Source organism: Lissotriton vulgaris, chromosome 8 (assembly GCF_964263255.1).
Source record: "Lissotriton vulgaris chromosome 8, aLisVul1.2, whole genome shotgun sequence".
NCBI lineage: Eukaryota > Metazoa > Chordata > Amphibia > Caudata > Salamandridae > Lissotriton > Lissotriton vulgaris.
The window spans coordinates 41,979,618-41,993,433 of record NC_141696.1 but is presented as its reverse complement, the minus strand read 5'-3'; the positions used below and the strand labels follow the sequence as shown (position 1 = coordinate 41,993,433).

Sequence of the window (13,816 nt, the reverse complement as noted above, 5' to 3'; positions counted from 1 at the left end):
GCCCAATTACCCTCCATATCGAATGGATAGATACGTATTTGGGAAAAAGGGACTCATGAGGGCCCTACTCCTAATAGGCCCGACCAAAATCACGGTCCGGCTCTGGCATGCAGTCCAAAAACAGATGAGCTGAGAAAATAGGATCACATAATATACGCCGCTTTGGGATGCAGAAATACTACGAACAATGGGCAGATACCAAGGCATCGACAAACAGGATCTGATTGGAATATCTCAGGTGGGAGACCTGTGGGTAGGGGTGGAGTGCGATCATTTGAGTTACTGCAAAAGGAATATGATCTTTCCTCTTCAGAAACGCTCCGCTATATGCAAATAAAACATGTGCTACAGGCAGCAATCCCCAAAGATATGAAAGTCCCAGAATCCTCTCCATTAGAGGATAGAATCCTAATAAACCGTATGAATAAGAAGACCATACCCCTAACATATCAAAAATTCATAAAAAGCTCCCCGGATCCCCTCACCACTCTCAGAGAAAAAGAGCAGGCAGACATCGGTGAAATAGACGAAGAAGACTCTCAAGATGCCCTGTCATATCCAAAGGAAGTGGCCGTTAGCTGTGATATTAAAATATTAAAGGCATGCAGAGTGCCACCGTAGATGTAGAGTACTAGCAGTGATAGAAAATATTAAAGGCATGCAGAGTGCCGCCATAGTTATAGAGCACTAGCAGTGATAGTAAATATTAAAGGCATGCAGAGCACCGCCATAGGTATAGAGTACTAGCAGTGATAGCAGATATTAAAGGCATGCAAAGTGCCGCAGTAGGTATAGAGTACTAGAAGAGATAGTAAATATTAAAGTCATGCAGATTGCAGCCGAAGGTATAGAGTACTACCAGTGATAGTAAATATTAAAGGCATGCAGAGTGCAGCCAGAGGTATAGAGTACTAGCAGTGATAGTAAATATTAAAGTCATGCAGATTGCAGCCAAAGGTATAGAGTACTAGCAGTGATAGTAAATATTAAAGGCATGCAGAGTGCCGCCATAGTTATAGAGCACTAGCAGTGATAGTAAATATTAAAGGTATGCAGAGTGCCACCGTAGGTATAGAGCAATAGCAGTGATAGTAAATATTAAAGGCATGCAGAGCGCCGCCATACGTATAGAGTACTAGCAGTGATAGCAGATATTAAAGGCATGCAAAGTGCCGCAGTAGGTATAGAGTACTAGCAGAGATAGTAAATATTAAAGTCATGCAGATTGCAGCCGAAGGTATAGAGTACTACCAGTGATAGTAAATATTAAAGGCATGCAGAGTGCAGCCAGAGGTATAGAGTACTAGCAGTGATAGTAAATATTAAAGGCATGCAGAGTGCCGCCATAGTTATAGAGCACTAGCAGTGATAGTAAATATTAAAGGCATGCAGAGTGCCACCGTAGGTATAGAGCAATAGCAGTGATAGTAAATATTAAAGGCATGCAGAGCGCCGCCATACGTATAGAGTACTAGCAGTGATAGCAGATATTAAAGGCATGCAAAATGCCGCAGTAGGTATAGAGTACTAGCAGAGATAGTAAATATTAAAGTCATGCAGATTGCAGCCAAAGGTATAGAGTACTACCAGTGATAGTAAATATTAAAGGCATGCAGAGTGCAGCCAGAGGTATAGAGTACTAGCAGTGATAGTAAATATTAAAGGCATGCAGAGTGCCGCCATAGTTATAGAGCACTAGCAGTGATAGTAAATATTAAAGGCATGCAGAGTGCCACCGTAGGTATAGAGCACTAGCAGTGATAGCAGATATTAAAGGCATGCAAAATGCCGCAGTAGGTATAGAGTACTAGCAGTGATAGTAAATATTAAAGTCATGCAGATTGCAGCCAAAGGTATAGAGTACTACCAGTGATAGTAAATATTAAAGGCATGCATAGTGCAGCCAGAGGTATAGAGTACTAGCAGTGATAGTAAATATTAAAGGTATGCAGAGTGCGGCCAGAGGTATAGAGTACTACCAGTGATAGTAAATATTAAAGTCATGCAGATTGCAGCCAAAGGTATAGAGTACTACCAGTGATAGTAAATATTAAAGTCATGCAGATTGCAGCCAAAGGTATAGAGTACTACCAGTGATAGTAAATATATTACAGGCATACAGAGTGCCGCAGTCGGTATAGAGTACTACCAGTGATAGTAAATATAAAAGGCATACAGAGTGCTGCAGTAGGTATAGAGTACTAGCAGTGATAGTAAATATAAAAGGCATACAGAGTGCTGCAGTAGGTATAGAGTAATAGCAGTGATAGTAAATATTAAAGGCATGCAGAGCGCCGCCATAGGTATAGAGTACTAGCAGTGATAGTAAATATTAAAGGCATGCAGAGTGCCACCGTAGGTATAGAGTAATAGCAGTGATAGTAAATATTAAAGGCATGCAGAGCGCCGCCATAGGTATAGAGTACTAGCAGTGATAGCAGATATTAAAGGCATGCAAAATGCTGCAGTAGGTATAGAGTACTAGCAGTGATAGTAAATATTAAAGTCATGCAGATTTCAGCCAGAGGTATTGAGTACTACCAGTGATAGTAAATATTAAAGGCATGCAGAGTGCAGCCAGAGGTAAAGCGTACTACCAGTGATAGTAAATATATTACAGGCATACAGAGTGCCGCAGTCGGTATAGAGTACTACCAGTGATAGTAAATATAAAAGGCATACAGAGTGCTGCAGTAGGTATAGAGTAATAGCAGTGATAGTAAATATTAAAGGCATGCAGAGCGCCGCCATAGGTATAGAGTACTAGCAGTGATAGCAGATATTAAAGGCATGCAAAGTGCCGCAGTAGGTATAGAGTACTAGCAGAGATAGTAAATATTAAAGTCATGCAGATTGCAGCCAAAGGTATAGAGTGCTACCAGTGATAGTAAATATTAAAGGCATGCAGAGTGCAGCCAGAGGTATAGAGTACTAGCAGTGATAGCAGATAATAAAGGCATGCAAAGTGCCGCAGTAGGTATAGTGTACTAGCAGTGATAGTAAATATTAAAGGCATGCAGAGCGCCGCCATAGGTATAGAGTACAGGCAGTGATAGCAGATATTAAAGGCATGCAAAATGCCGCAGTAGGTATAGAGTACTAGCAGTGATAGTAAATATTAAAGTCATGCAGATTTCAGCCAGAGGTATTGAGTACTACCAGTGATAGTAAATATTAAAGGCATGCAGAGTGCAGCCAGAGGTAAAGAGTACTACCAGTGATAGTAAATATATTACAGGCATACAGAGTGCCGCAGTCGGTATAGAGTACTAGCAGTGATAGAAAATATTAAAGGCATGCAGAGTGCAGCCAGAGGTATATAGTACTAGCAGTGATAGTAAATGATAAAGGCATGCAGGGTGCCACCGTAGGTATAGAGCACTAGCAGTGATAGTAAATACTAAAGGCATGCAGAGTGCCACCGTAGGTATAGAGCACTAGCAGTGATAGTAAATATTAAAGGCATGCATAGTTTAGCCAGATGTATACTAGGAGTGATAGTAAATATTAAAGTCATGCAGAGTGCTGCCGTAGGTATAGAGTACATGCAGTGATAGTAAATATTACAGGCATGCAGAGTGCTGCAGTAGGTATAGAGCACTAGCAGTGATAGTAAATAATAAAGGCATGCAGAGTTCTACCGTAGGTATAGAGTACTAGTAGTGATAGTAAATATTAAAGGCATGCAGAGTTCTACCGTAGGTATAGAGCACTAGCAGTGATAGTAAATAATAAAGGCATGCAGAGTTCTACCGTAGGTATAGAGCACTAGCAGTGATAGTAAATATTAAAGTCATGCAGATTTCAGCCAGAGGTATTGAGTACTACCAGTGATAGTAAATATTAAAGGCATGCAGAGTGTGGCCAGAGGTGTAGAGTACTAGCAGTGATAGTAAATGCTAATGGTATGTAAAGTAGCTCCATAGGTATAGGGTACTAGCAGTGATAGTGAAATGTTAACAGTATGTAGAGTAGCACCGTAGGTATATGGTACTAGGAGTGGTAGTAAAATATTATTGATATGTAGAATACCACAGTAGGCACAGGGCACTAGTAGTGATAGTAAATGTTAATGGTATGTAAAGTGGCACCATAGGTATAGGGTAATAGCAGTGATAGTAAAATATTAGTGATATGTAAATGATCACCACATTTATACAAGACACGAGAAGTCAAAATAAAATATTAATGTTGTATAATAGATGTTAATGATATTTAACTGCATTACATAGGACAATTTACGTAAATTGCCCTAACATTTACAAGGCACATAGAGTCGCAAGTACAAGGAACTAGCAGCCACAGTGAAATATTAATGATATGTAGAAGTCTCATAGGAGGTAGAAGGAACTAGCAGTCACAGTAAAATATTAATGATATTTAGAAGTATCTTAGCAGGTAGAAGGAACTAGCAGTCACAGTAAAATTTTAATGATAAGTAGAAGTATAATTTCTGGTACAAGGAACTACATACTAATGATATGTAGAAGCATCAAAATAGATCATAACCACAATATGTACTAGGCACAAACAGTCAAACTAAAAAAGTGATGATATGTACAGTATAATAAAAGGTATAAAGCACCAGCATAGTATTAACAATTCATGATATTTAACAGTCACCCATATGTAAAAAGCAGAGATATCAGGGTATTTAGCTCAAGGACAGCACATTTGTGATAATTCAAAGATGAGTAATGTTAATTTTGTTTTTTATTTATATTTTCAGGAGCAAAAACCACATTGAAATGGCCTTCAAAGAATCTTATGGAGCCTTGACTCAAGGCGTAGACACTTTGGACTTTACAGGAAGTTCCATTCCCTGTGAATTACTCCTGATCGGGGAGAAAGCCTTCCCTCTGATCGTGAGTACCTCTGGCCAAGTTCTGATCGCAGCTTCTCATTATGGGAAGGGTCGGATCGTGGCCATCCCTCATGAGTCCTACCTCCAGAGCCAAAAGTTCTCAAAGCTCCTCCTCAATTCTATCCAATGGCTGAAACCCTCAGCAGATGCTCTGGTTGGAGTCCAGTCTAACTGTGACTCCCTGGTGAAGACCTTCTCTGATCATGGCATCAAGGTGAAGTCTACTGGTGGGTTTCTGGAATCCTTTGGCGTGTATTGCATGGACGCCTATAATGCCAATCAGAAGAAAGAGCTTATTGCATTTGTGAAGAAAGGAGGCGGTCTCCTCATCGCAGGTCAAGCCTATATCTGGGCTACCAAAAATGGCACAGAAAAGGTCTGCTTTGAATTTCCTGGAAACGAAGTGATCAATGTGTCCGGCATCTATTTCACATCCAACCACGTTAAGGCGGGAGTTATCTCAATCTCTAAAGAAATCCCAACTTGTCCAGTGCTTGTTGAGTGAGTGAAACAAGACCTTATACTTACAATGTGGAGATTAAGAATGTAATTAACTACTAAACCAATTATGTAATTTTTCTTTTCTATGTAATATGTAGAATCTGATTTAGGTCAAGGTGCTGGCGAGACGTTTTTCAACTGATTGTGTGGGGCACTGGTGATGTGTGTGTCTCTCCCAGCTCTCTTTATCAGGCCTTGGAAGTATTTCAACCAGCCCACACAATCAGTGCACTTAGATGCAAGTACTGGAGTGGGATAAGTAAAACGGACCCCTCTGCAATCAAACACATTTTTAACTGGTCCTAAAGCACAAAAATTGTTTTGTAAAAATGATGTTTAAAGAAATTGTTTTATGATTGTATTATCTTTTGAATAAATTGTACCATTTTTTTATATATATTACTTGACATCGTTTCTTATCTGATTCTATCCATTTTTGTGATTTATTATTTATGTGGTTATGGTTTGTGCACAAAGAGTGTGAATACCCCCTCTACTACCCAGTAGGCGTTCCTTTTTCCAGCTTTATGGCTAGATAGGGACTTCCCTTTACTTCTTCAACATGCATTTATAGCATTACGGCGGGCGGTGCTTTCAGCACCGCCAGCCGCAATGTTAAAAATGCTGGATGCACCCGCCACTGTGGCGGGTGCATCCTAATTCGAGGCACGGGACCTCCGCTCCTGTGGTGGACGGTCCCATACTCCGACAGGATGGCGGACAGACTTTGTCCGTCCGCCATTCTTATTGACCCCTTAATTAGGATTCCTTAATACAAATGTAGAAAACACCTATAAAAATTGGAAACATTCATCACAAATCATTCCATTAGGTTAAGACATTAGAGACTTAAGGGCCTCTGATAATGAATGAATATTATATTTAATTAGAAATGGCCTTAGAAAGCGGCAACCTGCATTTTGCAATGTGGAACTTGCAAATATTACATGGTTGTAATCGTTATCATTAAACTGACATAATTCACTAAAATCTCTCCTTCTTAACACTTTATCCCAAATACCAGTAATAACGTGTAGCACATATTAATTCTCAAAAGGATCAATCTTCAGGTACGGTGAGAAAGATTACAAATTAAATATGGTTAGGGTACATTCCCAAGATTGCTCTCCTGTACCACCAGATTTTGCATATTTAATAAGCAAAGGGCAATATCTCTGTCCTGTTTTATATTATAGGAGATATTTTTATATGACTCTTTAGAAAATATTTGGGGAAACAAAAGCCCCATTCAAGTCTAACCCTTAATGCTTTTTTTGCTAACTCAAAGAGCTAAAAGAAGGCACTCTTTTTGTTCGGAAGGGAAGAAATTACAAACTTGGGGGCTGCATGAAGTGTGATTGTTTCTACACCCAAAAGCAGATTTCCCCATATCAAACAGCGTCCAGTACCAGAATAAAAGTTGGTGTTAATCCAAAGTCCAGGCGAAAAAAAGGGAGAACTACTAGTGAATTTAAACCACAAATCTGGCAGAAAATCTGACATTCTATTGTCTCAAAAGAGTGCCAAAAACCAATATTCAGCACCCCAGAGGTGTAAATTAGGACTCAAGGAATTTCGACCTACTAGACCAACAAAGCATAACTAAGAGTGGGTGGAACGTGCAAAGTTTCACTCTACATAATTCTGCGGAGTTGCATGGAAACTCTGTAAGAGCATGCGGAGTTCCGCGAGCGGGAAGAATCAGCTTGTCCCGCTGTGCACACTGATTATTAGCACTGGGAGCTTGTTCCACACTGCAAAATCAGGGTAAACACAACACAGTGTGCCAGAGGGAGCGTCTCCTTTCCTTTGGCTCTAGTAGATTTTCTTCTTGAACTGCAGCTTTTCACCTCGAATGGTTGTGACTGCCCCGATTGAGAAAGAAACTGGGCCATTCGCCGGTTAGCGGAGTCTTGCTGGAACTCCTGGGAGTGAGCAAAACTCCGCCAGCAGAGTGAATTTATTGTCCACCCCTAAATATGACCAAAATGATGTCTCCAATATGATTTATATAATCTATGAAGGAAGGGTGCTTGCCTGACAGTAAGCTCTGCTTGAACAAAGATCAGCATGGTAGTCATCCTGGCCATCACTGGAGAATATTTTACCTCAATATTACTTTTTCTAATTTCTCTATTCTCAGGTACCAGATTCACTTCCCCCTTGTTCCTGTACCCTTCCTAGGGAAAGGCGAAATTTGGCTTTCAGACGACGTTTGTAGGCCAATGGGGGTTAGGTGCATTAAAACCACGTCATTAGCATACAGCAAACAGCCAATAGGCATATTTCCAATTTTTTGCAGATCCTGCTGCATCCGACCTAAAATACCTGGCAGTTCATATATTCATATATGTATATATATGGAGGTAGATCAACAGGGAGCAACAATAAGCCCTGTTTCAGACCATTTTGAGTTGTAACTTTTCTTTAAAGACTGTGAGTTCCTCCCATGAGAATCTGGCACCTTGCATCAGCATGAAGTTCAATGATGAGCCTGAAAAGATGCCGGCTAACTTCCAAACCAAAAGCTTTCTCCACAGAGCTCAACAATTTACTTTATAGAATGCAGAGAAGAGTTTAAGGAAGGCCGTATACACAGGCATACGCAGAGGATATTTCTCAATAATCACTTGAAGAACAGCAATATTATCAATAGTGCTATAGTTCCTCTTAAAACCAACTTGATCGAGGGGTATTATATTCTTTTCTTGAACCCATTGGTGAAGATGGAAAAGTAAACTCCTAACAAAGAGTTTGCCTGTTGGATCCAATAATTCAATCTGTTTGAAATTAGAGGAGATTTGGGGCTCTTTTTATAAAGAGGAAATATGATGCTGCCCCTTCAGGGGGAAGGGATTAGTCGCATTTGATGACAATATGCAAAAATTGGGATAAGAAATAATCCCCACGCTACAGCCTATTTTTTAATAACTGCACTGTGTATCTCATTATACCCCACCGGTCCAGAAGGTATGGCATTTTTTATAATACTGGCAATCTCTGCTTGCGAAGGAGCATCATACCCTTTAAAGCAGGGTCAATGTCCCAAGAATTACTAGAGTACAAGTTAGAAATATATCCCACCCAAACATTTCCAGGGGTGGGAATAGCATGTGATACTACCTTAGAGTCACAATACTCTGCCACCAAACGCCAATACTTCTTTGAGTCACCAGAATTTGTGGCCTCCATTAAGTTAATCTACTTGACATCACATTGTATCGTGCGTCTTGCTCTAATATGTAGATTTAGTGGTGTTTTAGATGGGAGAATCTACAACCTTGGAACCTACATTACAAAAAGTACCCATATGAGTTTGAAAGAAAGATACAGGGTGGTCCCAAAAAGGTTCATTGGATCTAACACATGCACTTTGAATTTTAGAGCTTAAGGACTCAATATTCTTGCCTGTCCAAAGCGTATGCCCATTTGTCCTATTCAAGCCAACCTCACCATTTGAAAGGTTTCCTGGTGTTAATTTCTGAAAGCTACCGTACCCACTGTGCCATGATTATTGTTAGACATGGGGGTCTCTAGATGGCAGTGAGATTCACCCAGTCCAAGCAGGGCCCTTTCCTTCTAGTCAAAATAAGCGACTTACAGGTCTAAAATAACCCCTGTTCAACCCCTTGGTAGCTTGGCACAAGCAGTCAGGCTTATCTCGGAGGCAATGTGTAAAGCATGTGCTCACACAGTAACACAGTGAAAAGGAAAACCATCCCAATTTAGAAACAACTAGCAGCCCATCCCAATGTTGTCCGGGGATGAAATGTTATATGTGTAATGTTTCACAGCGTTTTTTATATGTGCCTCCTTAGCTGTTCCGTATTTGCATCTCCTTAGTTCTGTGTGCGTCCTCAGCCTAAAGTTTTTAAGCATGTGTGTGTGCAAGTGTGTTGTGTTTGATGTTAATGTGACCGTGCCCCTTCACTTTGTAATGTTTTTGGAAGGTGTTTGTCTGGTTCTGCATGCAGTGTTAGTAAGTGCGTTGTTTATATGTGGCTTGTTAGATGGCCCGTATTTGCAGCTCCTTCGTTGTGTGTGCGTCCTCAGCTTTAAGCAGTGTCCGGCGTGATTTCGTGCTTGCGAGGGCTGGTTTGAGGCCCGCGTGTTGTCTTTCACGTTAACGTCTGTACGCTGATTCCATGCTTGCGAGGGCTGGTTTGAGGCCCCGCGTGTTGTCTTTCACGTTAACGTGTGTACGCTGAGAGTGCCCTGCGTGATCCCATGCTTGCGAGGGCTGTTTTGAGGCCCCGTCTGAGCCCCGGAGTCCAAGTAAATTGTGAAGTGTCTTTGATTGTATTGTAAGCTGCCTGCCTTCGTGTCCGCTGGAGCCGTTGGAGCGTGAAAGTCGCGGTCAGTGAATGTTGCGCTTGTGCGGGCCTTTATTATTTTTCTTCCTGCAGCCACTTGTGAGAAATGTAACGTAACAAAATGAGTGACGGTTTATTTTGTTAGTGTAAATTGTAGGCAGTATGTGAAGGATCCGTGAATGCGTTGCAGCTTGTTGTTTGGAGAGGTACGTGTGAGAAGGGATCAGAACGGCAAGGAGGAGCGAGAATGTTTCGCAAGCCGCGCCCCTTTTTTTACTTAATTGTAGTGCAACCCCCTATGACAACGCTGACGCCTAAAAAGTTAACGGCGCACTATATATCAGTAATGTCGCGTCATGAGAACGGCAAGGTGGAGCGTGAATGTGCGCGCACATTGCTGGCGCAAGCCGCGCCCCTTTTTATTATAATTTAGTTTTTTCCCCGTGTGACAACGCTAACGCCCACAAAGGTTGGTTCGCACTATATATGATTAACGGCGCCTGATGTGGCGCAGCTTGTTTTGAAGTTGGAGCGTGAATGGGCTTGCACATTGCTTCTGAAAGGCGCGCTGGTGAAGTATGCAGCCTTTTTTTTTTATTTGTGGCATGCCCCTCTGACAACGCTGTTCTGCCACACCCCTCTGAGAAAGGTGCACGCCCAAAAAACGAATATTGTGAAGTGTAGTTTGACACGCCCAAGCCCACGACACGCCCACGCCAACGCCCAAGTGGAGTTTGACAAGCCCACGCCAACGCCCACAAGGGACTACTTTACCCCTAAGGTTCTTTGACCTTTCTAATTTATATGGTGGCTAGCTGTATAGCCTTTGTCCATCTGCTGCAACTACCCTTTACAATGGTATATTGGGTGTTGTGATTGGTGGTGTACTTCTTGAGTTTACCCGCCTCAAAGGTTTCAGCTCTCTCTTCATAATAGTAGTATAGATTAAGTATGTTTACCTAAACCAAACAAGACCAAAACAGCAAAAATCCAACATGTAGCAATCAAAATACAAATACTGCAAAAATGGACCTAAATCACAGTTCCATAAAGTCAACAGCTCCGCCCTGGGCTATCACAGCTGTTGGAACTGGGGTCACCAGTCCCCTAGGGTAGCATGGCACGAGCGGGTAGGCATCCGAAAGCTTATGTGTAAAGCGACCATACAGCACACACAACCACTGAGTCAGAAACATGAGCACGCAATTAGGGACGCCACTCCAGTGAGCTTGTGTAAAAACTCAAGTTAACTTTATTAAGATAGAGCAGAATCAGGGTATTAGGAATTCATCATACAATTAGCTTCATAGTTCTCTTTTCAGATACCTGTGTGTCAACACTTGGCATTAAACTTCAGTTGAATAAATATTAGATATTCCATAAATATTAAATATTGGATAAATAACAGACATTGGATAAACACAGGCCTGACCTCCTTGTCAGCACCTGCAAGAGATTCTTTAAAAGACATTCAGATAACTTTGCATCCCACTCAGGATAAGTTTGGCAACAAAGGCATAAATATCTCCTTCAACATTCTAAAACAGGGCTCCCAGCAAGGGTGAGCATCTCATTATGCCAGTAACCACTTTTCTAAGTAAGAGTAAACATTTACTAATAGGTAAACCTTTCATAAGGCCTAGGCTGAACATGGAAAATCCCTGGGTTTGGGTCTATCACTCGCTATTTCTCTTCATCAGGGAATGGTAGGCTTTCCATTACAGCCCCTAAACAGTTGAGGGGGGTTACCCTATTAGGAATTGAGGCCTATAAACTATGGGCCTTGGGACCTCTCAACCAGTCCAATACCAGGGTAAACATTTCCTGCAGTAAAGATAAGCAGTTCAACAACACAGTTCCTTGGGTTAGAGTAATGGAAGCAATTCATCAATGCATCAACATTCAATAAAGACATCCCCTTTCATCATTTCCCAATAAACATTTCAGTATAACAACCCCAGCATTTCATTAACCCAGCATGGAACATCTCCTCATTTACTGGTGGGTAATTAATCACCATCTTCCTATGGAAGAATATCCATTTCCTTAGACATAGAGAACAAGGCCCCAGTTAGGGGAGAACTTTCCATTAGACAGGTTAAGCATTTCGTTTAGCAAGAATGAGCTTAAAGAACTTGGCTTGCACATATAAAACCTTCCCTTATGCATATAGAAACATCTCCTTAAGCCCGGATAATCGATGCATCAGGCTAAGATGAACAATACATTAGTCTAGGCTTAGCCATACCTAAGGCCTAAATAAGCATTCCATAATGGCTAAGCTGTCCCAGGCCTCAGACAACAAGAAGTCAGGTTCCCCTAGCCAGGGGTTAAATTTTAAGGGCCCACCAGACAATCCGGGCCTCCGCCTAGTTCAGGGAGTGCTGGAGGCACAATGGTGGCCAATGGAGCCCAGTAACAGCTTTTCCCAGGGGAGGGGCGGACACGGTGCCTTCTGTGGCCTCCCGCCCTCCTCCCAGGGGATTACCTTTATCTTCGGGCCGGTCGGGCCCCTTGCGGAGGTTTCCTGCAATGCCTGGGACTCCTGGGGCTGGTGTCCGCTGGTGGGGGCTCAGGGAGGGCTCTCACTCTCTTCGGAGCCCTCCTGTCTGTTTCCTGCTGAGGGGCCAGTCACGGGGCCCGAGCCGAGGCTCAGTCGGCCCTGAGGGTCGGCAGGTCGGAGGGGGGCTCCTACTCCTCCAGGCTCCCTCCGTGATGATTCTCGGGCCGGTCCGGGGCTTCAGGGACTTCTCGGGCCCTGGACGAATTAGGTCGCGGTCCCGTGGGGGTGTGGAGTCGGCCGCCAATGGCAGCGCGGACGGCTAGGAGCACAATCTCCTGGCCAATGAAAGCGCGTCGAGGGCGGGATCTCTGACGCGCCCCCGTCATGTGATGCGAGTTCTCCGCCTCACGGCCTAAGGCGGCCTTCAGGAACTCCCAGGCGCTCTCCTCAGGCCTCAGGCTCGGGGGGCAGAACAGCTGAGCAGACGGCTGTGGTGACAAGCGGCTCACTTCGTGCATACGGCGGCCCTCTCCTGGCACCAGGGGCCACCTGAGGGCAAGACACAGCGCTTCACAGGACGTGGCAGGTGAGCGCTTGAGGGGGGTTTCACGGCGCTTCTCTCTCTCATCACGTTTCACAGGGGGACAGCCTCGTGGAGACAAGTGGCGCTTCAGCCCCAGCCATCTCCTGGCATATAGAGCTTCCACGGGCACCCCAGTTCTGGGAGCTTGCGCTCAAAGAGCAGTAGCGCTTCGCCAATTCCAACACTTGGGCAGTCTCCACAATAGCGCTCCTGGCAGCCAAAGGTCCACAAATGACAGCGCTAGGCACTCAGGGTTAGTTACTGCAGTAGCGCTTCTCAGGGGCATTCCCATAAATAAGGCAGTTCATGCAGCGCCAGCAGGACAGGTAGACCAGGGTGTTAGCACTAGGGAATAAGTGCGCTTAGCCAGCAGTCAGTTTACCTAAGGTGGAATCAGGTCAGCAGGTTCCACAGGTCAGCTCACACAACAGTAGCAATCCAGCAGAAAGGGATCCCAGGTGGCGTCAGGGAGCGGGGAGCGACACAGCGCCAATACCTGGTTGATTTCTTAATAGTTCTGTGGTGATTTGATTTCTTCTTGGCGCAGCTGTTTCTTGCGCCCTTGTAAGTAGCAGTTGGTTTCTTGTTTCCTTGAAGGGGGTTAAGTTGGTGGCTGGTGTTCCAAGTTCTCCTCAGCCAATCCCTTCAAGTGGTCCCTGGGGGTTCCCTTCCGCGGGGTTAGGTCAGTGGGGGGGGAACAGGATACCTCAACACTTGTAAAGCAGCACACTAGGCCCTGTCATTCCAGCATCATAAGACCCTGCCCTGACCCCCACTGCCTATCCTCCTGCGTAGGTACTTCCCCAGGTCTTCCCTCCGCTTCTCTCCTCAGGAAAGTTCCCTCCCTTTCCTTTTATAGGGCCAGTTGACAGTTGGTAGTGGCAGTTGGTGTCACCTCACCTCTCCCAGAAGGTTCCAGAGGCTTCCAGGAGGTTCCACCATTCTACCTGTGGACAGGCTGGCAGGCTAAGATGGATACATTGCCTGAGGGTTCCAGCCAGCCCCTGGCTACTAGAATGCGCCCACTAAACCACGCTGCTGCAGCAGTGGTC

At 43.7% G+C, this 13,816-nt stretch overlaps 1 protein-coding gene across 1 annotated transcript in view; it reads left to right on the top strand.

Moving 5' to 3' along the window:
• The window catches only part of LOC147693346 (TRPM8 channel-associated factor homolog), a 143,796-nt gene that overhangs the window by 41,430 nt on the left and 88,550 nt on the right, over nt 1–13,816 (top strand). The window contains exon 2 of the mRNA XM_086933677.1: nt 4,730–5,365. Coding sequence (XP_086789803.1) covers nt 4,749–5,365 — 617 coding nt within the window. The 5' untranslated portion in view covers nt 4,730–4,748. The remainder of the gene's footprint in view (nt 1–4,729; nt 5,366–13,816) is intronic.